Source organism: Poecilia reticulata, linkage group LG20 (assembly GCF_000633615.1).
Source record: "Poecilia reticulata strain Guanapo linkage group LG20, Guppy_female_1.0+MT, whole genome shotgun sequence".
In the NCBI taxonomy this organism is placed as follows: domain Eukaryota; kingdom Metazoa; phylum Chordata; class Actinopteri; order Cyprinodontiformes; family Poeciliidae; genus Poecilia; species Poecilia reticulata.
Window position 1 is genome coordinate 13048929 of NC_024350.1, and position 27087 is coordinate 13076015.

The 27087-nt window shown below is 42.2% G+C and overlaps 1 protein-coding gene across 1 annotated transcript in view; it reads right to left on the minus strand.

Moving 5' to 3' along the window:
* Positions 1-27087, minus strand: part of bmp6 (bone morphogenetic protein 6) — a 56688-nt gene that overhangs the window by 6644 nt on the left and 22957 nt on the right. Inside the window, exons 2-4 of the mRNA XM_008438685.2 lie at positions 16756-16948; positions 13294-13442; positions 12914-13111 (exon numbers count right to left, since the gene is read on the minus strand). Of these exons, the coding sequence (XP_008436907.1) occupies positions 12914-13111; positions 13294-13442; positions 16756-16948 (540 nt within the window). The remainder of the gene's footprint in view (positions 1-12913; positions 13112-13293; positions 13443-16755; positions 16949-27087) is intronic.

The following is a 27087-nucleotide window of genomic DNA, read 5'->3' on the forward strand; positions in this document are numbered from 1 at the left end:
CACACACACACACACACACACACACACACACACACACACACACACACACACACACACACACACACACACACACACACACACACACACACACGTATAAATGAACCAAAGTGTATGTGTTTGATGTCAATGGACAAGGCTACTCAGCCACTCACTGATTCACCAGAGCCGGTTGCGTTCAGATTTCATCATCAGATAGATGTCACTTCTCACAGTTCTGCCCAGACCCAAGAGTTTTAGCTCGTCTTATGAAGTTGGATTTATGACCGTTCGTCTGAGACGAATAAAGACCCTGCATGTCGCTCGTACGGTGTCATCCAGATGAGGTTTTTCCTTCCTTTCCTTTTTTTTTTTTTGTGGTGCATTCATACCAGCCCTGTTTAGTTCGCTTTAGTCAAACTCTAGCTACAAAGTCCAGTTCATTAAGGGAGCCATAAATACGCAATCAAACTCCGACACGAACAGAAAAAGAAAATTCTGGTTCGGTTGAAGTGAACTCTGACGCGGTTCAAACACATAGAGACTGCCCCAAAGGCAGGGAGCGGACGATATCGCAGGGCATTCTGGGTAAATGCAACCAAAACGAACGCGTGTGTAACTGTCTAGCTTTCCCCTTTTTACCAAAGACAAAAAAAAGTTGGTTTTTTTGACGGGTTTGGGTTATTTTAAACAGTGCAGTGTGGAAGCAAAGCAAAGTGTAACAAAAGTTGTCATTTTTATCCCAAATCGAACCGAGTCTACCGGACTATCAGGTGTGAAAACATCCTTTAAACTTCAGCAAAATCTGGGTGTCCTTTGTGTGGTTGAGTCCACTCTACAGAAGGCAGGAAGCCGAAGGTGAGACAGCGTGAGGCAGAGTGTGCTGCGGTGGGGTCAAAGGGCCGCCTGTCAGCGTCGGATACAGTCAGGTGTTTCCCCAGCTTATGGTTCCTTCCTTTCCGATAGGAAGGGCCGTTCACTGGCTGTCGGCTGATGTGGAAACGGGGAGTTTACTGTAGATGTGTGGGTCTGTGCTGTCAGTCATGTTTCTGCATGCGTGGCTAAATATTCATCGGCAGTAAAACCTTGGGTCAAGTGTTGGTCCTGCCTCCCTGCGGACTGAGTGACCCTTTCAGCATCCTCAGCAGCAGAGAGTACATGGATTTAACAGCTTTACTGCAGGAAAACATCCACGCACCAAGCCACAGGCTGGTCCTGGATCCGAAACGTGACTGTTTTTCCTATAAATATTCAAGCGAAAAGTCCACTCTGGCTTTGCATTGTTAGGAACAGTTCTGCTGCGCAGCCTGTTTATATACAGGAAACATCCAAGGACAGAGGAAAAACTCGGCTGAAGGGACAGGACCGACTGGCTGAGAAACTTGGCTGACCTGATTAGAACTTGAGGTGGCATTTGTAGAGAATGAAACAACACATGGCGGTAGCGACATAGCCCCGCTCGGTTCTGAGATATTATGGAAAAAGTTGATTTACAGATGCAGGGCCTTGAGAAAGTGCTCCTCTCTTCTAAACGTCTGCCCATTTGTCTTTTTACGTTGCAATCCCAAACGTCTACGGATTACAAACTGCCGCGTTATTGTGGATCGCGAGCGATATGTGTAACAATCTGAATAGTGTGGCGGGCATGTTTATCTAGCCTCCTTTACTCTAATGTCAAGTTAAACTGCCGTCAGAAGTCACCTAATTAATAAATTCACTTGTGCGCAATTTATTTTTAGAATAAATCCAGCCTTGAGGGTTCAGTAGAGAAATGTAGTGAGCAAACATAATCATGAAGATCAGAGGATACGGTAGGCACATCTAAACATTAATGGGGAAAAAAAGCAAGGACGAAAACCTTGGTGACTCTGGGGGAGCTGCAGAGATCCATCCACAGGTCAGTTGGGAAAATCTGTAGATATGAAAACTAATCAAATCAAGAAATCCGACTTTGGCATGAAAGTGATAAGTTTGTTGAAATATTGAAAGATCTTCACAAACCAGGTCACCAAAAGTAAATTTTTTCTGATGATGAACATTTTTTTTGAAGGGCAATTTTGACTTTGAGACTTCATAACACAATCCATTTATGTTTTTGATTGTGTGTGATTTTAATTCATGATTTTGGTCATCTATTTATTTTGGATATTTAAAATATAGTATCTTCTACTTCCATTGATAAGTGTCTTTTTTTTTTTTTACAAAATTAAAGTTTTTTGATCTTTCAAAGGGTAAACTTGCATAATTATGCTATTATTATTATACTCGAAAATTGTCTCAAAAACGGCAAGAATTTCAAGAACAATTTATCACACAGCAAAAATTTTTACCATTACAGGCCTAACCATAACTGAGGTAATACAGTCATAATGTGAAAATGGGAATCTGGTTAGGTGAGACTAATGTAGAAAAATGTTAAAGTTTATACATTTGCAATTATAAATTACAGTATAATGTAGCACAGGGGTCCCCAAACATTTTCCTGAGGGCCACATAACTTTTCCCTTCTCTGGTGGGGGGCCAGAGTCAGTTTGTAACAGAAAAAGTGTGATGATTGCAGGAGGGCTGAAATGTAAAAATATATTGTTTTCCAGAAAGCAAAATCAAATAACATTCTCTGGGTTCTTCATAGAACAAGTCAGGAAATAAATAATAACACTATTAATGAAATAAATAATAACCAAATAACCCTCTCTGGGTTTTTCACAGAAAAAGTCCAGGAAGGATTATAGTCCGTATTTTCCAAACTATGAGCCGCACTATAAGCCACAACCCCCAAGTTTGCTTTTTTTAAAAACCAACATACACATATAAACCGCACATATCTCTGCTGCTCCAGGTTTTCCACAATGATGCAACAGCAGCAGAGGGGGGCGGACACCCAAAATTTGAATCATAACAGGTCAATTGAATATCACATTTATTAGGGTTGAAAAAGAAAAAGTTGCCAAGATTAGATTTAACAGAACTGATTATGGTAGTTTCCGAACGTTAACTGTAACAGTAAAAGTGCTGATCTTTCGTGTCTGCTACTAGCATGTGCTAAATCAGTGGTCCCCAACCCTTTTATTACCGCAGACCGGTCAAGTCTTGGAAATTTTGTTTGGGAGAGGGGGAGAAGAGGTGAACAGTCAGATAAGGCTTCTGCATGTTGGTGTTCCCACCAACTACTGAATATACCCAATTTGGGTTCTCTTGGCCCTTTTATCGCAGCCTGTGGGGTTCTCCCTGACTTGGAATGAGAATACAACCTGTTGAATGTGACAGGTAGCCAATCAAAAAGCGCGATGACGTTAGAACAGAGGGGAATCCCAAACTGCGAGTCGGTAAATATCGGAGATGATATGTGGAAATGTTTATCACTAAATCTAAAGGTCATTATTATTTATTCAGTTAAAAAGGTTAACTATGTAAAAACATATTCACCTCCAAATCGTGCAGCAAATAGAGCGGCTGCTCCCGTCGTCTTTTATCCACCACCTTTTCTTTTTGTTACATCTTTAATCTCTTAAAATGACTCCACAAACTATCACTATTGCTTCTACATCTTCATCCGTGTTTGGTTATTCTAAATTCCCGCAATGTTGGGGGTTTTACTGGATTATCCCCTGGAATCGGGATGTTCGTGAGTGGAATCGGTTCGTGTTGCTCCTGCCTTGGACACACGAACCGATCGAACCTGTTGTACTTTTATTAGCTCTGTGGTCACAGAGGTTTGGAGAATCGGCCAACAATTCTTAAATCTTTCCGTCTAAACCAGACTTGAGACTCACAAGCTCTACTCATCTCCTCTCGACCGCAGCCCAAGCGCTCTGACTCTGGTCGCTATGATAACGTTTACATATCCCTTCAAAATAACAGAAGCGTCACAAAAACGAACATTTTACTTTCGTAAAAATTTTAACTCACAATAATGACTAACGGGAGCCCTGAGCTTGTTTCTCTGCAACGACACGGTCCCATCTGGGAGTGATGGGAGACAATAACACCCGAGCTGTGTTGCTCGAGTACAGCCTGCTTGAAGCTTCATTGCCTCATTAGCAGCCAGTCGCCGCATGTTACGCAGAGTGGGCTTGTAATGTGGGAGTCACCTACCGGTCCGGGATAAATCCATTCTCCTGTCTCTTCTCTGGGTCTTTTCCCCTTTGCAAAGAAACTTTCCAAAGACATCTGATCTGTTTCTTACTCATTTTGCTGCTTGTGGCCTCAGTGTTGGTGCGCAAGTAACCGAGACTTCCAATGATTCACTTCCTGCTAAAGAGCCCCCTGGTGGTTGAAGAAAAATCCACATATAAATGGCTTACAGTCCGGAAAATACGGGAAATGAAAAAAATCTGAATGCTCTCTGGTATTGTTCAGGGGGCCGGACCAAATGTGGAGGCGGGCCGGATCCGGCCCGCGGGCCGTAGTTTGGGGACCCCTGATGTAGCATCATCCATGCGGGCTTTAACAATTAAATACCTGTGCACGTCCCCTGGCTTCTGCATGTAACACACAATATGTGGCGTGTTAAAATCTTGTAAAATATTCACTACTTTTTAGTGCACATAGCCATGTTATACACACACTTTCACACAGACCCCCTACTACTCCTTCATCCAGGTCTGCTTTATGATGCGTGACATTCAGCTTCGGGTCAAATCACAGCCGAGGGTGGAGGGTGGATGAAGCCGCTCGGCTGCCTGCACACTCATCAGGCTTCAACAGCAGACGCTACTTAATAAGAAGAAACACGAGGCTGCTGCAGCAGCGGCGAACATGACAAGGTTTGGAAATATTGTGTAATGACCTAAATCGATATTTCGTCTCTGTATATTACTGAAAACGAAACTGACACGACAAGGCTTTACGTAAAATGGAAATGTGTCCCTCTTATCAGTGAATCGGTACAAACTCCAAAGAAAAACATTTTTTATGCAAAAAAAAAAAAAAAGCAGCATAGGATGACGATCTTTTACTTATATTTCCTTGATCCTAAAAAGAGAGTTTACGATTTTACAAACAACACCAGAGGTGATTGTACTTCAGAGTAAGCAGCCTACTCTTTTTTTTTTTTCTTTCTTACACATCCACACATTTTTCCTTGCACCTCCTGGCCCTTCAAAGTCATCAGCATTTATAGTCTGTGGGGCTCTTTAAGAGGAATAAAGCTGATATTTACTGTGGGCTTTCATTGAGGGTAAAAGCCCAGATTTGTGGTGCCCATAAACCACATCGCCCCTTCCTGCTTGTAAAAATTGAATGCCACACAGCTACTGCTGAGCTCTGGCTCCCAGGAGGCCTCCATTCATTTTTTCCCCTTTCCTCGTTAGAGGAGAGATGGAACAGAAGAAGAAGAAAAAAGGACAGACTACGTATTTTATGGTACATTATATCAACGTTGGCCATTCATGAATTCACTATACGCTTACTTACACAAAAAAAAGATCAGTTCCAAAAAAGTACATTGGATATTAAGATGTCATCATTTTATTTTCATCTTCTATACATTAGTCATATCCAATAGTAAATCACACCTATGTAATACATTAAAGAAATAATGTAAAATGTTTTCTGTTCAAAAAACTAGATCGTTTTTTTAAATGAATACATTTGTTTGACATCGCAACAACTTTGTGGTGCAGAAACAAAACTGTCATGTTGTTCTGTTAGTTGTTTCTTTTTCATCAACAAGTTTGGAATCCACTTGATTCAAGGGAATCCACTTGATTTATTTATTGTGATGTATATGATATATTCTCTAACTGCAATGTTACAGTTTAAACTTGCATGTGTTTGTGTTGTGTTCAAGTTACCTCCGTGAACTGAAAATCTGCTATCAAAAATCCTAATTATAGTTGTTGGAAATGAATGACGGCTTAAACAAGACAGAGATTCACTAAAATCAGTAACTGAACCTGACTAGTAAAACTGTAGCTGAAAAGTGATCAGTATAAAGTGATCAGTATAAAGTGATTGATTTACATAAAGAGGTCTAAATATGGTGAAAAACGTGTCACGGTTAATGAAATATGCTAAAGCAAGCCTTATGTTCATCACGTTTCTTAAAATTAAATTTGAAAGATAGTTCAATTTTCAGCATCTAAATAAATTGAAATGAACTGGCCGACCCATAAACAACCATAACAGACGCCCAGTGTTTGGTAAGAAAGCCAAGCATTTGCAAATATTACTAATGGACGACTTAAAAAACTAAACATAAACCATAGTTTCTTGTTCTTCCTGATTTAGAGTCTGGCTAAATATTTGAACTTCCTGTTAAAAAAAAAAAGGATTTCCTTCAATAAAATGGTAAAGTGAATACAAACTTTGGCATATTGGAACAGCTTGCCTACCTGTGTTTGACTCTACATACAAACATCCTGCTAGACCACATGACTCCAGAACTACGTGCTAAAAACCCAATTTTCATTGAATCCATTGAGAAGGGGCAGCGGCTGCTGGTTCCCACCCTGCGTGTTGAATGGCAGAGGAAACACAGAAAGTTTCCTCAAAGCGGGACTCTTGATAAAACTGTAAACCGATATTAACCTGCCTCCACAAGGCCTGCCATTCATAACCTCGACACCCCCCCTTACGCTTTCACCGTGCCGCTTTAGGGGCGGAAAAAAGCTGTAAATTATATTTATCGCAAGCCGTTCCCGAAAATAGAAGATTCACGGGGTGCCATTTCAGACAGCGTAGCCGCAAGTGTTAGCTTTAGTGACATAAAAGGTTAGTTCAGCCAGAGAAGGACACCGCACTTTAGAAACTGGGTCAGAAAAGTGACCAGTTCAAGAAAGCCCAAAGTTCCCCGCTCTTCAGCTGACATTACTTCCTACAGACATTCGGTCTGAGTGAGACCCGCAGCAGCCATGAAGATATGAAAGCAGGACAGTCATTGCCGTCTTTTTTTTTTTTTTTTTTTACCCCTCCTAGTCCCTTCAACCTTTTTACTGACGTTTATCTTTCTTCCTGTCTTTCATCACAGAGGTTATTAAACCCTGCGATGGAGCTCCGCCATGTCAAATTATTCCAACGGTAAACAAAAAGAGCTCGGGCGGGGAGAAGGCGGAGGAGGGAGAGGAGAGGAGTGACAGATGAAAAAACACAGCTGGCTGAGCGCCGTGTTATTATAATTCTTTAAGCGATACTGTTAGCTTGGTCAGTCTTTTAGCTGCGCAGCTAATGACTAGCTACACCTAATTACAGGCCGCTAGGGCTGTGCCTGCCGGGACGCGGTATTCCTTCCCCGGATGGTTGTTAACCTCCCCCGCAGCTAGGAGCCAAGGGCCCAACCCGACTCCCATTACCTCCCCGGCCCTGTGCACCCACTAAATGCCAAATTAGCTTTAAAGGTGTTGTATTGTTCTCCTGGCGCCGGACGCGAGAGCTTTCGGTCAAAAAAAAAAAATATTCAGGCAGATGTTTTCAAAGAGAAAATAAGCAAGCAAATTTGTCCAAATATTCACGTATCGTGTGCGTTTTCAGGCAAAAAGGGAGCAAAAAAAATAAAAAATGATTTATTACGCTTTTGATCACGGCAATATTTCAAAACTAATGTTGCAGAAATTTATTTGGCTAATTCGATCCTTTTCAGTCATCTGGAAGATATTTAATCTCACGTGTTGTTTTACGTCCAACACATTAAAACTATGAACATGGGAAAAGAGAGGTCAAAAACCTCAGAAGCATTTCGGTTTAGGTAATCAAGCTTTCTGATGAACTGCCTGTTTTGGTAGTCTAAAGGGACAGAGTGAAGTTTTAAGATTTTCTAATAAAACAAAAGGTCAAATTAAGAAGTAAGGGGGAAAAAAACAAAAAACAAATCTAAGAAGTGTAACAAGCAGTTCTGTTCAGCCCCTCTGAGTCCACACCCAGGAACCACCTATTTCTGCAATCACTGATGCAAATCTTTTGGGTCATTTTTTGTTTTCTTTCTTTTTTTTTTTTGCCAATTCTGCAAAACAGCTGAAGCTCAGTCGAACTGGAGGTAGGACATCTGCAAACGTCAATGTTCAAGTCTTACAAATTCTCGATTGCATTTAGTTTAGGTCTTCTAACGCGTGATTAAGTTTCGCTCTAAACCATTTCATCATACCTCTGGCTTTAAGTTTAGGGTCCACGTAGCTGGAAGACCTCTACATCATCTTTGAAGCCTTTTGCCGTCTTTTCACCTAAATGGACCTATAAGTCTCACTCTGCACAAGCAAGACATTATAATAACTCCTGTGAGTTTAGATGCCCAACAATCACAAAGGATAATCCATCTTGACTGGGTTTAGCTCCTTATGTTACCATCAACCTGCTGTTTGTTCCTCCTGAAGAAAAGCATTTCCACAGTATGATGCAACCTCCACTGTGTTTTATGCTAGGGATAGTGATAAACAAGATGGTGTGTGGTGTTCGTTTTCTGCCACACTTTGTGTTTTTGCATGCGAGGCTTAAAGTTGTATTTAAATCTCCTCTGACCAGAGTTCACAAGTGGGATTACAATCTTTAGCCAGCTTTGGTTGCAGTGGATTTCATTTAGTGGCATCAATGTAAAGGGGGGAAAATGCACAGTGCAGTTTCAAATTTAATATAAAAGACTATATGGAGCAATGAGACACTGCATTTGCAAGAAGGTAATTAAGTAAAACGAGATGCGGAATAAAGCTCTCGCAGATATTTTAATCGCACGGGTCAGGAATTTGCGCTTTAGGTAGAAGAGGATGTTGTTTTTAGAAAACACAGCATGCTGAAGTTCTCAAAGGCATCTGAACGGACGCCTCTGTGGACGCTAGCAGTTAAAAACAAACAAAATGCTTCCTCCTGGCCTTAGAAATGGACCGACTTCTAGGTGAAATATTCCCTTTAGCTGTGTCCTGAACTGACACGCTGCAGCGCCGGTGCCAAACATTCAGTTGTTTCCCCCGTCCAATTCAAACTTCTCCTCATCTCAGGAGTGAGTGATGCCGTATTGAAACCATATGCCAGCCAGAATTCCTCATGGATCCTCCCATCCAATCCCAGAACTCCTCTTTTCTAGCCTTGGACGCATGGCTGTCACAGGGGAGGCGGCGGAGAGAGGGTGGGGAGGGGGGTGCGCTCCCAACTTCCTGTGCAGGATCTAAATATTTACACTCCCAGTCGTGCCGAGTGGCGAGTGCAGCGAGGTCTTGATGTTTTGGGTTATGTAAAGTGCATTTAACCGATTGTCGTCATTGGAGAATTTCTTTGAACAGATTTGCTTTTCTCAGATATTCCTCATCCTCCTGATGCAAGAACAGTGAACCAAACGCAGACTCTAGCTTTCTGTTAGCTTACGAAGCCTGAAATGAGTTTCTCTTGAAGTCACTCCGACATGAATGCGAAGGTGACAGCCTGGCAGAGGAGGACATGAAGTTGCGTAACAAACCACGAGTTCAAAGCGGTGCCATCTTAAGACTCCGCCGTTCCTGCTCAGTGAGAAACCTGCAAGTTGAATCTTCCACCTTGTTGTTTTCTGCATTAGCTTGGTCTTTGGAGGAAGCCACCGAAGATGCTCTGAACAAATAGAAAACGGAGCCAGACAAACTATTCGCAGAGAGCAACAGTGAAGCACAAAGCCAACCTGTCCCACAAATACATCTGTTTACAGTGCAGATGTTAGAGTCATTAAACAGAGTCGGCGAAGCGGAGAAGAGGTAAATTGCTTCCCAGGTAGCCGGCCAGAAGGTTCTATTTGCAGCACCCCAGTCAGAGCTGGGTTTTGGCACCAGGCGGCAGAAAAGCTAGTCGGCTTTTTGGGTATGGACGCTGAACCGTTTACGGTCTCATCATTAGCTTCAATTCTCATCATTAGCTTCAATTCTCAGCTCTGTGGATGACGTCAAACAGTTTCAGCTCCTACGAGAAGCACAAGTGTGCTTTGCTGATCACTTGTAGTTACAAGCTCAAACTTATTTTAGTCTGTCTTTAAACAAAAGTTTTCTCATGGCTTATAACCTTACCCTAATTTAAAGCCACATTGGGCAGTCTTTACTAGGGCTGCCCAATGTGCAATACTTGCAGATATATATCGATATTTTCTTTCCTAGAAAAAAAATCGATATTCATCTGCAAGTATCGTAACATCCAACTGTCACCTTGCTCACTCACTGCTTGATTCGCCGGGAGAGGGATTAGGTCATCAGGCTTAGAGTGATTCCTTCACATGTTAAGTGTCAAGGTTAAAAAGGTATCAAACTATTCAGAGAAGGGTACTTGGTGCACTTTATTTACTTTACAAATGCATGTAAGCTACAGTTTGTACTGTTTCAATTAAAAGAAACACGTTTTCTCACCACTTCTTTGATTCATGTTGTCCAGCTGTCGACTTTTAAGTCTGTGTCCATGTCCAACCAGAGCCAGGTATTGTGTAGTTGGTGCTTTTAATCAGTTTTCAGTTAAATTAATTCATTCCAACTCTATAACAGTCACARAATGTCACCAAAATCACTCTGTCCCTCTAAAATGTTTCAGAAAATCGCAAAAGTGTATTGAATTGTATCGTTTGCTGAATATCGCAATATATATTGTATCGTGAGCAGAACAACATGTATTGTATCATATAGTGAGATTATTGTATCACTACAGCCCTAGTCTTTACGTTACCTTTTTTACATATTTGTTCAAACTGTCACAATGTAGTGAAAGTATGTTATGAGACAGGTAACCTGTGAAAAGATCAAACTCTTTCTCCCCTCAGTGCTAATATTGCACATGTCAAAAACCACCACAGAGCCAGTGTCTTAGCGCAGTAAATCATGCTCATGTACATGCTACTAAATGTGATAATGGTGGAGAAACAACTTAATGTTTCAAGAAAAGTGTTTACCTGCCGTCCTCTGTTGCCATGCCAACTAGCCTGAGCATTCATGGCAGGCTCTGCAATCAAAAATAAGTTGTAGCGTATAGCAGAGAGCAAGGTGGAGGTAGTGACCAGCGTACACAAAAGCTTGATTGACAACGCCAAGACCCTCCTCCTGGCTCTCATTGGTTGCTTCTGACCGAGTGGTGCATTTCAATAGTTAGCACTGGGAGCACTGGGAGAGGGCAGAGGAGCTACTTTTTTTTTTTTAAAGATTATCTGCTTCATGTTATTTTGTCATAACAGTGACAGTTTTAACAAATATGTAAAAAACATATATATTTTTTAATAAAAGATATATTGCACCTCTGAGCTTCTCCAAGACTTTCTGTCTGCTGTGAATCCACCACAGATGGTCAAAGGAAACAAACTAAAATGCAAAGAGCTTTTAAACTGAAAGGGCAAGAACATTTTGTAAGGTACCATCTATGATAACGCTATATGTGTAGAAATCTGCTTGCCTTCTATTTAAAGTATAATTGTTGATTTCCGTCAGACATGATTTCACCAAAGGTTTTAAATGATCTCATCAAAAATAAAAAAAAATGTGCATGATTTTTCCGACTGCGTTCTAGTCCCCAAAGAGGACAGTCACTATTGCACATCCAAGTTATGTCTTGAACTAGTCTGCAAGTTCTTTTTCTGACTGGTTTAAGAAATGAGCATCTATTTTTTGCATCAAATAAGAATAAAATAACATGTTTCCAGTGGGAAATTACATATTTGCTTAGTGGAGCTGAGGGGACACTGCCGGGTCGACAGCTCCCTCTCTCCTGCTGCTCCCATCCAACGATTTCCGTCGCCGTGGTTTGCGAGTCGTGTTATGACTCATCAGTCAAATCAGGCAGCGATCAAACCGATATTAACGGCGCGCCCATCGAGCGCCAGCGCCACTCACACAATAAGCCCTCGCAGTGGCAGCTTGGCTTTAAGCGGCATCGAGTTGGGGTCACAATTACTCAGCAGGTGAAAGGTGGGCGGGTTTGATTTCATTTGAAACGCTCGCAAAGCTAATAAGATGAGGATTATCCTTCCTCATTACATCATCCGGTAAGCTGCTCGAGGAGCGAACTGCAGTGGAGTTTAAAGATGAGGTCACCTGTCAAGACAAACCACTGAATATTTAGCAGCTCTGTTCAGAATGAATACTCCCTTTATAGTAGACCGAGGTCAAAGTGCCCTGCAAGTGGATGCATGAAGATTTTTTTAAATTTTTTTTTACATTTTTGTCACATCACAACCACAAACTCTTGTAGGGATTTCGAGAATCTTTCGTTTTCATCTCTACTGAATTTCATGTGACTTTAGTGTTTGTCCTGATGCTGAAATGGCTGTATGAGATTATTGTTTGTATTTTCTTTTGTTATGTTGACCAGAGAGCTGTGACCCGAACTTCCCTATTTCAGAATAAATAAAGTTGCTCGATTTGATTTGATTTCTTCCTCATGTTTCCAGCTACACTAGCATTTGGTTGCTCCGGGTTGTATTTAAAGGTATCAGACTGAACGGGACCACGCTTTTCTGGTTTTTATTTTTTGAAGTTTTAAAAATAAACTATATCTTTTCTGTACCCACCACGATTAAGTGCAACTTTGTGTTTTTCTACCACGTATAAGGCCCGTAGAATGTGGATGTTAAATGGCTGTTTTACAAGGCACCGTGTACTATGAAAGCCAAAAAACGCTTCCCTTCCCATCGAGCGCAAACAGTTGTAATAAACATGCAACTTTTCTGACACTTAATTCCGAGTCCAAACCCTCCCAGCAACAGAAATCACCTTCATAAATCACGAAGGAGGCTGAATATTCAATCTCCTTCTATCCTTAAGGGGAAGCTGCAGGGAAAATAAATCCCGCACATCATCCCTGAGCTATAGTTTCCGTCTAATAGTGGCTGATTACAAAGAGATCCTGTGCAGGTCGGGTCCAATTCATCAAGTGCTTCTAACGGAAATACCTTAACCAGACAAACCGTGTGCAGGCTGGACATAATTCATGCATCTATGGAGGCAATGTTGAGGTTAGTTTTGTATCCGTCTGCATTCACTGGCCATTCTGAGGTCGGTTAAGGTTTTTGCACACTGACCTGTTTGGCCCGACCCTCTGGACGCCTCTTGTGGTTGTGTGGAGCGGTTGCGATTCTGGTGCCGCCGTTTCCCGCCGGCGGAACGGGCGGAGCGGATGTGGACCTCGCTGACCTTAAAGAACGCCACCATGAAAGGCTGCCTCTCCAGCGCGCCGTCTCGTCCCACGAGGCCCGCGTCTTTACAGCTGATGGTCCGACCTGCTTGGGAAAACAGGCAACTCTTAGATAAGTTAATTTTGAATGTTTTATGATCCGTTTTCGTTTCGTGTTGTCAAAAGGAAGTGAGTTATTTAAACTGATGGATATTCACTGAAATTTATTGACCGATCTTGATCAAAACGTCGATCAGAAACCGGGCTGAGAGTCGCTGAGTTTCTCACCGCTACTGGTCTCCACGCTGACCTGCAGACCCAGGTTATGCACCGGACTCATCACCCACAGGTTGCTGGTCGCCGTGATGTCAAACTCCAGCCATCCTTCCTCAGCGGCCCAAAGCCTCCGGGACTCCAGCAGGAACAGATCCGCCTCTCTAAGGCAAACAAAACAGCCAGAACTTCTAAAAACAGGCGTCGCACACATACAGGTGCAGTTGAATTGAGTTGTAGTAAAACTGCCTTGCTCAGTTTACTATTGGCCGGGGAGTTTGTATAAGTTTCTGTATGTTTTTAAGGCCAAATCTCCCTTTAAAGAGGATTTTTTTTTTATCTCAAGACATCATGTATAACGTCTTGAGATCATGTATCATGACTCTTCAAATTTAAAGTTTAGCTGCATCAATCAAAAACTCAAATTGTCATATTTGAGTTTTTGAAAAACAATTTTTTCACATGGAAAGCAAAAAAGAACCTAAATATTGGACACCACAACAACAACAAAAAAAAAACAGTATTCCATTCAGATCTTTGAACGAATCGATATTAGCTGAAAAATCCCAGATAATTCTGGCATGGGCCAGATTCTCTCCGCCACTCTCTGTGACTCGTGTATGCTAAAATCATTCACGATATTTTTTCTGTGCGAAGGAGTCGAGCGGACTGTGTCGAACGAGGGAAAGAAGTGTCACTCGTTAATGAGAAGCGAGAACTGAGGAGACGTAAGAAAAAGGCAGAGCGTGGAAGATAAGAGGGCCCCGTCCTCCCCCTGTCCCATTAGAGACGGTAATAACACAGCAGCGGGCCCGTGGGACCGTCCTCCCAGAGACGACATCAAAGCTCCGCAATCATCCAGGTGTTCGCAGAATGCCCCTGCAGTCATGTCTCCGCAGCCTCGCTTTATTGGTCTGTAATGAGAGCGTTTCTGACAGCTTCCGCATGAAACCCCCTCCGCACGCAGCTGGGCCAGGACGCCGACGCTTCGCACGCCGATCATGTGACGAAAAAAGATCTCCACCTGAGATCCAGTGAAACTTTTTAGTACAGACTTCTTACACAAACTGGAACCTATAATTAACTGGAGGTTTGGGTTTTTTTTCGGATTTGGGGTGAGCGATTGAACATATCGGAATATTTTATTGTATTGTGATAACGACAACAACGATAAGAACTATTTATTGCCTTTTTTTTTTTTTTTTTTTTTTAGGTAACTGTGTGGTTGTGATCATATCCCCACAAACACAAATGCTGATCTTGAAAACCATTTGCGTTTGTCATGCTTTTTTAGGATGGCAGTCGCATAAAGAAGGATGACCTGTTTTGCTAAACTGCACACAGTAACTACTGCATTTAATCATATTTATTGCCATTTTCATTGTGGAGAAAATAGAAAATCTTACAATCCCAAAAATACAGACAGTTTTGGGGGATTTAAAGCGGCATTTAAGTGGAATTTATCACAACGATAAATCGGAATTCCCTTCATGATAAGATATTCTTCATGAGAAATTATAAACAATAGGATAAATGTCCAACCCTAGTTTGAAACCGCTTGTTTAAACAGATCTTGTTGGCTGCTTTGCTTATCTTTATATGCAAAATAGAAGAATTTTCTGGTCCTTTACTAAAAAGGCATATTTGCAAAACTAATGAACCAAAATGTGAGTGGGGTTTCTTGAAATATCAGTATTCATTTCATTTTAAGACATTATATAATTATTTTTTATGGTAACCATAAGTTAAGTGCTCTATGATTGGTAAAAAAAAAAATAAAAAAAATGCTGATTAGCGGTCAGCAGTTGGGAGTAGCCTGCCTTTTCTCATGTCAGCTCTGCCACATTTTTGGCATTGTAATCTCTCGCATTCCTGGCCTGCTGCTCAAGAAGCCAATAGAATGAAAAGAACAAAGGGCGTCAAGCTAATTAAACACTCCATCATTACAGCTCAGAGCCAAAACGGGAGTCAGGGCCACGGGAAAAGTTGATAGGCTTCCTGCAGATTTGGCGATTGCAAAGTTACAGTTTAACGTGTAAAATTAGGAGAGGGGAAAAAAAAGGTCCTTAAAGCTAAAGATCTTTTACTTTTATTTCACTTAAGCCCCAACTTGGTAACCCAACAACATCTTAACCCTCCTCTTGTCCTCATTTTCTGTGTATAGGGAAAACACATACAAATCTCGGTCATTTTGACCCGAGGACAAAATGAATTCAAGAATGTGAAGTTTAAGTAGCTGTCTGCTCAATTACCACGTTTTAACAACGAGCGGTAAGATCTAATTCTCCTTAAAATGCAGATGTGTGGGCCTTACAGATTGAACACATTTAGCAGATACTGAGCGCTAAAGCCGCATAGCTCAAGGTGTCTTACTACATCAATTCTCCGTTGCCTAGGGGCCTGTTGAAGCGAAGCGACTGAGAATAAGTTGAAATATATCAGAAATTCTCTTTACGTTGTTTGTCATGGAGCAGACTTCCTGAAACACCAAACCCATTCAGAGACGCTGTTTATCTGCCCTGCAAAGGTAAGGTAAATATTTGACGTGCATCAGCTGTGGTTATTTAGAAGATGGGACTCTTTTAAAGCTGAAGTTATTTCTGCAAGAAGGAGGGGAAGGATTTGCTCAGCTTTGCATTATAAACATGGGATGAAGCGATGGACACCACACAGGAAAGCAGAACGCCGTTTCTAAGCTGCAGGAGTTTCACAGCAAAAATTCAGTTTCAGTAGCAAACTCCCATCGATCCTTTTTTTCTTGTAAATACAAACTGCATCCCCTCTGAAAAACGTATCTGTGGGTTTACAGTCTCAGCTGGTTTCCTGTGAACACCTCAGAGGATTGTTGGAGGACATTAGTGAGCAGCAGCATCATGAAGACCAAGGAACACGCCAGACATGTGAGGGATGATGTTGTTGAGAAGTTCAAAGAAGGGTTGGGCTACAAAACAACTTCCCAAGCTTCGAACATCTCACACAGCTCTGTTAAATCCATCATCCAAAAGCTGCGAGTCCACCAACATTTGGCTGTCTATCTACACTTTTGGATGGGACAACAAGAGAACCAGAGAAGCAGCCAAACGGCCCATTATAACTGTGGAGGAGTTCAGGTGTTATGGTCTGTTGACAGTACAGCTATTAGCACTCTACAAATCTGGCCTTTATGGAAAAAAAAAGGGAAGCTATAGCTGAAACAAAGCCACAAGTCTTATTTGACGTTTATACACGCCTTGTAGGAGACACAGCAAACACCTTTTGGCCTCAATGTAAAAACTCTGCCGAGGTATTAAAAAGCTCAACGGATGCTACGACTTCTACAAGGCGCTGAGAGTTTGTAAAAACATGCCTTTATTTCATGTAGGGCAGCTAACTAGTTTAACCATGAAATCCTGGAAGTTTCAGTAACCTTGACATGGGGAGATATGAATCATTTTTGAAAGAGCCAAGAGTAAAAGGCCTCTCTTGTGTGGCTCGTACCTGTCAGGGTGCTCCTTGACCACCTGGTAGACTTTGAGCATGAAGGTGTCGTTGCGAAACGCTTGGCTCACGCACTCCTTGTAAAGGCGGAACTCGGCTGCCGTGATGGCCTCGCCCTCTGGGATCTGCGACAGGTTGAACTTAAACTCCTTGTGGTGACGCCGTTGCAGAGAGAGCTCCCGGTCATACTCCACTGCGGGAACAGGAAACACAGAAATACAGGGGGGGGGGGGGAAAGTCAACAAGACTGTAGCATACAACTAAAACTCATCATCACTTTTTTTTGTAGCTGCACTCACAGTCCAGACATATGAGTCTACAAATAAAGACCAAAGTATATATATTTACAAACAGGGATTTCTGTTTAAATATACAGCAGAGACTGATGAGCGGATATCCTTTTCGCAGACGCTGCTCTGAGGTCGACCACGGAAGTCTTTCATGCATGTAAAACATGTGATTTATACATGAACTCTACTAGGTTTTGAGGCTTTCACCGCCCCAAAAATAAATCCCTGTTATCAGTTCGAAGTGATTTTTTTTTTTCCTTTTCTTTTCTCTCAGCACCGGCGAACTCGGAGACATCTTCTGACAATGTGTAGAGGACAAAAACTCTCCCTGCTGTGCTTCTAATAGCAATATAGGTTATAATGATACCGTGCGCCAAGAGGACTAGGAACTTTTCACAGCTGGATGCCTTAATCCCAACTTGAGAGACTGGACGGTTTACACAGGAAGGAAGAAATCCGAGTAAAAAAAACCCGGGGCCTGCTGCATGCATTTTTTGTTTACAGGAGGAGCTGGAAAAAGGTAAAAACTTTCACAAAGTTATTCCCTCAGAACCTAAAACCCACATTAGCAGGGTTTTGACTGAGGAGTTTCTCATGCGTCTCATCCCGCCAGAGACACCAACACACGCTATCATCATCTCTAATCCAGCTTCCAATCAGCGCGGAGACATTCAGTAATGTGCGGTTTCACCACAACCGACTTTAACTGCAGACTCACTGAGAACCGTTCCACCAACTCAGCTTTTCACCCAATAAAACTGGTTTCGAGCGGTTTCCGGATCTCACCCAGAGTCGCTGCTTTTGCGCGACACGGTTCAGCCACCTTTTGTCGGCGAGGCTGCCCGAAGAAATTGCACCACTCCGAAGCCTGGCGGGCTTGGTTTTTGTGCGACCGAGAGACTAAAAACAGTGGGAAACTACTCGCTCGGTCCTGCGTGAAACCAACATCATCTGTTTACCAGGAGCCGTAAAGCATCCTAATTAGATATGCTGAAGTTCATTTCTTCAATGGAGGTTTCTGCGGCCGATTCTGTTGGCCAGACTGAGCAAACTACCACAGCTGCAAGCAATACTTAGGCAACATTAAAGCGCCTCGCAAAAGTATTCACGACGACGGACCTTTTTCACATTTTTCGCAAAGCGTGAATGTTGACGTATTTCTCTCGGGATTTCATGTGTGCGCAGATGCAAAGCACCACATGGGGACGCGTGATTTTATTGACACATTTTATTAATAATGATCTTAAAAGTATCACATGCAGTCACTTTGATATCTCTAAGTAAACACATTTGTGAAATATTTTAAAACTAATTTTCCAGAGTCATGGCGCTACGCCACGTGTCAAACTCGAGGCTTGTGGGTCAATCCGGACCTTCCATAATGATTTCTGTGACACCGCGGTGCTATTGTGTTGGCTAATCACGCAAAGTTATACTACTTGTGTTTATGATGTTATTAAATATGAAAAAGCGTTCTGATATGCAAGCAGCTAACAGTTGCTGGCCACCGTGGACATGTACAGACATCTGACCTGATCACAGTTTCACAGCACATCACGCCTTGGATAAGTTTACAGCTGAAACCTCAGTTTAATTTGTGCTTTTAGCCAAACGCTTTAAAGGTTTCTGGTCACTTTATGATGTGGAGACCCACCCTGTGTGAGCCGGTGACACATTCTGGGAACAGAGCGTGTCACACAAGATAAAACTGTGCAAATGTGAGAACACTGGAACCAGTCAGGCTTTCACAGAAGTGCCAGCCCCGCCTCGGACCCACACCCAGGAAGGTCAACGCTCCCCGCCTCCCCCACTCCTCCTCCTCTCCCCAGGCACCTTCAGCTCTCGTGAACCAAGAGCGAGGAGCCGAAGACGTGTCAGTCAAAAACGCTCATGCATAATGCATCTCTGCGTTGCTAAAAAACTTGGTCAAAACAAATTTTCATCACCGAAGCATCTCGGTTTACGGCTGCCTCTCCGTCTCTCTGCGGCGCAGGAAACCACCAGTTGAGAATGAGATGTTATTCGCATCAGCGTCACTGAGACTTCTATCAGATGTGACAGTGATCGTTTCATCATCTTCCTCCAAAAGCTGCCCACACACACACACACACGTACACACACACACACACGCACACAGCAGCGACTGTGTGTGATAACAGCTCGGCTCTTGTGTTGACGGGTAGATCGATCCACTAAGCCTGTGTGTGGAGGCCTCAATCAGAGGTCAGGCTACGCAGAATGACTTTACAAGACACGCTGTGCACCTCTGGGCTCGAACACAAACACACTGAAATTTTACACTGCGCCATTTAACATTCTAGTGACTTTCTGGCTAGAAAACGTTTGATAAGCTAGATGGGATTGTGAGAAGAGTTTTGTTTTTTTTTCCCCTCGGTGTTCAAGCATATGTGATAACTGTTAAATGGAAAAGTAAAGAAAAACCCTGATGTAAATGTAAAAAAAATTATCATTTTAAATATTAGCAGTTTATTGGCAAGAGCTGATTTAATGAGTTCTTAAACAACAAGTGTTGTGGTGCCACCACTGCTAGTCAGCTGGCTGAAAGAAGGAGACTACGTCTCTTCAAGCACAAATTTGACAGTCGCAATTAGGAAACTAAAAGAGCATCCGCTTTCACTCTTAGTGAGGGAGTTAACACATCTTTTAAACCCAGAGCTAACAAACTGCAAGATAGACATATTATTTATAAGATATGACATATATAAGAAAATGTACTTTGTATTTTAATGTCTACAAATTGGCCCTCTGTCTCTTTAAAAACTCCTTTTTCTGAACCTCCGCCTTCAGGAAGTCATCACAACATGGCTCCTCTATTAGCCCTTTAGCAACGTTTTTATCAGCGTTGCACTGAGGAGCAACTCCCATCATGAGCTGAATAGCTGGGAAATGAAAGGATTTCCTAAACATGCATGAAAGAATCAAAGCACCATAAAGTTAAAAAAAGTCGATTTCACATATTACTTCCCCTTTAAGCAGAAAGATTAATTAAAGGCAAATGAAATATTTTTTAAAAAAAATCTCTACATCTGTCATTAACAAAGTCTGTCCATAGTTGTTTCTCTCATTATTTGACAGATTTCTTTTGGTATTTTTCCCATAATGTCACACAAGGAACGAGTGTGTGTGTTTGAGATGTCTTAAAACACAAACAATGACATCACACTTTAGGACTTCCCAAATTATTTAAAGGAATTGTAATTTTACCGTGAGAAGACGTTTGAGTTTGTAGAAAGTGATAGAAAAATGTTTACGTTACGGTTTTATTATTATTATTATTTATCCAGTACAGTGTAAGTTACCATCAAGTTTCAACTGTATTTGGAAAAGTCCTCTGTAGAAAGTGTGTGAAAAAACGACAAGCAAGAGGGAAAATGAATACCGCACTACAACACGCCGAACGATTAAGAACCAATCAGGGAAAAGCACGTTTGGACTTCAGTAACAAATGAATGAAACTTGATTTCCCTCACAAAGACAAACAGAAGCCAAGCACAAGGAAACTGAGTCTTTATGATCCTCTAATGAAGATGCTCTGAGAGTTGCTTCGAATTTCCTGAACAATTCAACAAATTTTCTGGTAGCTGCAGAGAAATAGTTCTGAGAGCCCCTCTGCAAAGGGGAAAACACTTTTCCCCTGGATGAAAAACCCGTCCACAGATTTCATTAGGCTTTAATGAAATTCACAGGACGCGTTCCTTTAACGATTATTTTCCACCAAACCCAAACGAAGCCTCCAGGCACCTCGAGCTCACTAAACAACTCAGCGGGGCCCCGCTCATCAATCAATCAATCATTTCTGTAAATTTCGGAAAGGGGAGTCGTTCTCGGCGGCCGCACAATTAATACTATGAAATACAGACGCAGGCCGAGTCTCCCGTCTCACATCATGGTGGGTTTTTATCACTGCAGCCCTGTGTGAAGCAGCCTGGGAGCCGCAGCCTTCCTGGATAAGTAGCATTCCAGCTGCTTCTCCGCCTTCTCAGCTTGAATTTCGATTAAAATCCACCGAGGGTTCGCATTTAAAATCAAAAGGAAGTCTTCACACGGTGCGTGCGGGGAGCGTAACCTCTGCGCTAATCCACCGTGACGTGAGCTTTGAGACAGAAACACACAAAAAGGGAGAAGGGGATGTAGGTCTTTAGGATGATCCAGGGAGGAGGTCGCCGGAATAAACCGAACAGAGAAACTGTCCCCGTTTGAAAAAAACACACGAATTACAGAGTTCAGTGACTCACTTAAATATTTTTGCCTTTCACTTTCATCACCGTGAAGGCACAAAGTGCCAGTCAGACCAACCATGAAACCTGACAGCATCAGGGGAATTTTATGATTCACCCGGGCATGGTGGGTGATATCATCGGCTACGAGAAGCAGCGCGCCATACGGGAAGGAAAAACAAACCAAAAGGAAAAGCGAGTAAGGAAAGGAAAGCGGACTGAGACACGGGTGCCTGATAAGAACGACAGAAAAAAGGGACAAAACGCACAAAGTTCTGGGGAACGAGAGTGCTGCAGACTGAGTCATGGGACAGACGGGGAGATTGGAAGGGACAAACCGGGAGGAAGGAGAGGAAAGAGTCGGCCTGGACTGCAGCAGAAAATTGGAGCGCAGGAGATAGTTGCTGACAGGAAGAGAGTGAGTTGGAGGATTTGCAGAGTCCCCTGGACATTTTGACAGTAGCTGTTCTCTCGTTTCCACCTGCGCAACATCTGGCTCTGCTGTCTGCTTCTGCTGCTGCTGTAGGTATCATGGCTACCCACACACACACACACACACACACACACACACACACACACACACGCACACACGCACGCACGCAGAGAGAAAGGGTGATTCCGAGTAAACTTTGCTCTCATGTTTCCATATGGCTCCTTTTAACAACCTAAATTTTGATTTATTATTTGAGAATATTAGTGGTTTAAAAGGTCATTATAAGACATAATGCACAGATTTCTTTAAATAAATCCCATTGGGAAATCAGTAAAGAATGAGTGAGTTTCTTAACTTTAATTCATCTAAAAACCCAACAAATGTGCTATAGTCTATATAACATGACAGAACCAACATACCACAGGTGCCAGGTCCAGTTTAAGAGCAAGAGTTTTTCTTCATGAGAGCTTTGAAATATGAGATTTTAATGAAGCCTGAAGATTATTGCATAAGCACCTTGGTGGAAAAAAACAGTTTCATCAAGTATCAACCGAAACTCTGTACTCTAAAAAAGATCACCCTTAAGAAACACAAGTGTCTAAAAGTGCTTAAATAAGATAAGAGTTCGCTACAGTAAGCTAGCTGCATTATTTACACAACTACGACGAGTTTAGCACCAAAGTTTTATTCAAAGTTCAGACGTGAAAAAAGCAAGAAAATATCAGCTGGTGACTGGAATTGGCCTAAACCCAAAAATCTGATTCTTCTTACTGTTTTCCCGAATGCGCCAGTCGGTCCTATTGAGACATTTCTGCAACTTGTTCTGGATGAAAAAGAGCAAAAGACCTCAAGAGCAAACAAAAAAATCTGCAAATTTACTCTTGTTTGTCCTTTTGGGCTTGTTGACAGAGTTCAGATAAGACCTTCCTTCAAGTAGTGACTGTCGATGAAGCAGCTGGTCTAGCTATGATAATCGCTGATATGAAATACAAAACACAGCTAAAAATGTTAATTTTGAAATCAATTTAACATATTATTAGTCTCCTGTTTTTCATGAACTCCTTTCTCACATGCAATGTCAAAATTTAAGGACCGAATAAAACAGGACGGCAAAAGACAATTATCCTAAATCCATTTATTTCCTGAGGAGAAAGTAGAATTGGTTAAAATTAAGCATGTCGGGGCTTAAAATGCGGAGATCGGAAATTGTTGCAAAAATTGTGATTGATGCGTCGCAAAATTAAGTTACTAAGAAGAAATTAGGCAAGTGAAACTTTTTCCTAAGTCACCATTTGTAAAGTGAGAAGCAGATTGGATGGAGAAGACGGAAGAAAATAAAATCCCCTCTTGAGTGAATGAAAGCCACAGCTTATAAAAAATATAATAAAAGTTATTGAATGAAAAATCCACCGCAGTGATGGAAAGCGGGGGGGGGGGAATCTACTGGCTGGAATACAGAAATTGAAAATGGAAAATAACTAGGCCCAATCAAAAATAACAAGATAGAAACAGAAAAAAAAATCTGGAAAAAAACACTGGGCAGACCTCTCTGTGGTTAGTGGTCAGTTCATTTCTAATGGTGCTCAGCCAATTCCAATGAAGGATAACTGAACATTGTATTGTAGTGTGTTACGATACACTACAATACAACGTGATTAAATACCATATAACTTACTCTGTAATTTGTTTTGCCAACCTAGGCCAACTATGTCCCAAAGTTAAAAATGTGCATAATGGGATTTCCTGAATCGTATAATTTGAACTCAAACAATAATCTCTCCATCACAGACGCGCTCGTGATTCCACACGGACTTTCTCCAAATGACAGGAAGAAAAACCTGCAGACCCACTGTGTTTGACTTGGGTGCACAAAGATCCTGGTTAAACAGTACGGTGCCAGCTGCATCCAGTGGGACCCCTGGTGAAGATGTTTCATAATAACGGCTTCTGCAGTGGCTTCCTGTGGCATTCTGCCACTGAAAGTTTGAAAAATGTCAGCCTTTTAATTTCAACACATCTTGGTGAGGAAAAATGAAGTTTTGCCTAATCGAAACATCATGCGAGTAGATTTTAGAATAATTTTCCAAGTGATTTTGACATCTTTCTACAGTTCTCTATTTAAGCTGCAGTAGGTAACCTTTATAAAAATGTTGCCGTTAAAACTGCAAGTATGTCCTGACAGAGTAATATGAGAGATAATCGGTGACAAAAATTAAGCAGCTCTCTACTGCCATCTGCAGAAGTACACCACTCCCGGTCTGAAACAACCAATCAGAGCCAGGAGGCGGGTCTTGGCGCTGTCAATCACACTGCTCACACCTTTCCCCATCCAGCACGTAGAAGTTCAAAATTGCTGGTTTGCTACAGCTGTGCTAATTTGTGGAGAAACCGTGCAATGTTATGCAAATAAAATGTACAAAAAAAACCCAGCATTTTTATAAGTTACATACATACATAAAAATAAGTATGAGGTTAAAGTCTATAGCTTTAACCTCAACGCTATAGACTATAATATCTAGGTTTGTCTACATTATAATAGATGGATGTAGTTGCATGTTATTATCTAAGGTTGCTGAGGTCTTTTATTACATCAGTCAGTTTAAATTACTTTTAACTGCGCATTTTCATCCTCACACACCAGCAGACATGTAAAGGCTAATTCATGTCAGCTTCGGTACCACACTAAATACAAATAAGAAGAGACAGCTTTGTGCCACGAGTCATTTTTACAGACTAATGGTAGAATATTTAAAAGTCCTTTTATACCTGGAGTTGCCTGATGCTAGTCGGTGGCCCCAGCTGGTCATTGGGTTTCACTGCCTCTGAATATAAGCTTTCATTTTAAAGGAAAGCTTATCCCATAATGCATGTATGGAAAACCAGGGGAGTATTGTGTCTTTTTGTCTTCGTCCAACACAAGAAAAGATCCTTACATCTGGATTAGTGAAACGTATGAAGCAAAAGTTTTACACTAAATCCCTGATTCCCCAGAATGAATATTGGCAACAAAGTTCCAATCTGTAGAGCAGGAATTCAAACCAATTAAGTGTTTTTTACTGTACGCAGGGGCGCACCTACACATTATTCAGGTGGATGCGAAACCATAAATCGGTGACCCCACCCCCGAAGGAAGGTACGTCAGGGTGAAGGAGCGTAGAAAACATACGCTCGCTCTACACCCAACCCCCCCCGAGACAACGATACGTGAAGGATAAAACTCGCTACATTTACCTCGTTGTGTGCGCGAGGTGAAGGAGCGGAAGGCGCGCTGAAGTGTATGGGAAAACATCATCGGCACGCCACCCCCTCCAGACGGGGTTTTGACGCCCCCTCTGGTGCTGTGCCCCTATGTGTTGCTACTCTGCACACCCACTTTTTGCGCCACTGACTTTACAATACAGCCACAAACTTCACGTAATTTTAATGCGACTCCATATAACTGACCTACACAAAGTAGAGCATAATGGTGAAGTGAAAGGAAAAGGATGCATGTCTGTTTTAATGTCTTACAAACAATTGTAAAAGTTTGTCCTGAGCTTGTTTTTATTCCCTCTTAGGATTGAAAACATTCCACCTAAAATCTTCGACAAGCATTCGATATCTAGAAAATAAAATTTTTGACAACAGTTTTCTTGGCAAGCTTCTGTGAAGATCAAGCTTCAAGCCTTGCCACAGATTCTTGATTGGATTTAGGTCTGGACTTTGACTGGGCCACTCGAATTAAGTGACTGATTGAAATCCTCCCTTTGTAGTTTTTGCTACTCGTGTTTGCTGAATCCCTTGCATGGCCGATGGTGAACGAATGGAGCTAATAATAAATGTTACTAATAACACATAATTTTTCTTCTTAAACATAATTTTTAATCAACCAGCAGATCACGTGTAAGGCTTTAGAAAGATGATATCCACTATTCATTTATTCTCTACAAATACATTGAAATTTGTCATAGTATCAATCTTTACAGAAGGTATGAATAATCCAACAACTCTTTGCTTTCTATCAAGATCCGCATTTTGCTGTTTCCTATTACAAAGCATCACGGTGAAGAAGAGACTGAACTGAAACCAGATGAAAGATTCAAATGTGAATTTTCAAAAAGGATTAAGTTTTGAAAAACACCCTTTAATTACATTTTTGCACACCAAGAACCTGTCAGCGCTCCTAAAGGGTTTGCAGATGGCTAACCCAATAAAATATGCGATGGATGTCCAAGGCATGAGAAGAATCCATCTGTGTTTATGTAATTACAGCCCATAATCTGTCTGGTTTTTCTCTCCGACTTCATGGTTTCCGAGGAGAGGTCAGATATGTCCATGTCCTCTGTCCCTTGGTTATTCCTCCAAAGTCTCATCTAATTAATGGTTTGGCCCATCAGCCCGAGTTGCTCTGGAAACTTTTGAAAGTCGACACGTTCGCAACTCTTCGGCAATCCCCGCTATTTTCAATAAAAAGGGAAAACATCCCATGAACTGGTAATCGTTGTGGTGTAAACATCAGTCTTTCTGAGGAGGCCAAAACCATATTTCATGACTTAAACTCTTTAACCTTTGGCACGGATGCAGCTTGAGGCGACTCTTGATCTCTTTTCAATATATCCACTCTGCTGCAGAGTTGGCACCACGCTCGGCCGACTCAAGGAGCCATCTGTACGTCGTGACGAGGAGCTCTTTGTACTCAGTCGGCCAGCAAAGCGGCCCCGGGGTCGAGGGAAGGACGGCGGGGTCGGAGGTCTGCTGGGAGCCGTCAGAAAGCTGGGAGCAACTTTGTATACGTGTGTGTGCACCTTTGGAGATCCATCCTGTGCTCTGATCTTCTCCCCTGACCCCGGATCAAAGCAGACACGCTGCACACCACGGGACCTTGCAAGGGCCACTGGCATGGGCCCCCTCCCCGAGTTCATGTCCACACCATGCGAGCACACAAAATGCAGCTCACGCGTGCAGGAGTGGCGCCTAAACACACATGGGCACAGTCTGACCGGCAAAACCGAACCAAAGTCACCAGTTGTGAGCAAAAGAAATAAAGTAAAACAAGTAGCAGGTTCTTACACTTGCATTCCCACCACAAATGTGCAAGCGGTCTGAGGATCGAGGGCCAGACAGCAGCAGCATCCGTCCATGGCGAGGATATGAGGCAGCGAGTCCAGCCCATTACAAACTGTCAGGCCCCATTAGCAAACTGGGGAAAGGCAACCAGCAGATCTATGCCGCATGTCCAGACAAAATCTGTAGCGTGGCTTTAGCACGTTGCTGTTTACCACCAGGTTTAAGGAGCGTCTATCAGACGACTAGTAGGTGGTTGAGGCTCAGTGGAGCGCATGGCTGGAGTAACAATGTGCAACGATTTGTTTCATTTTATTATATATATATA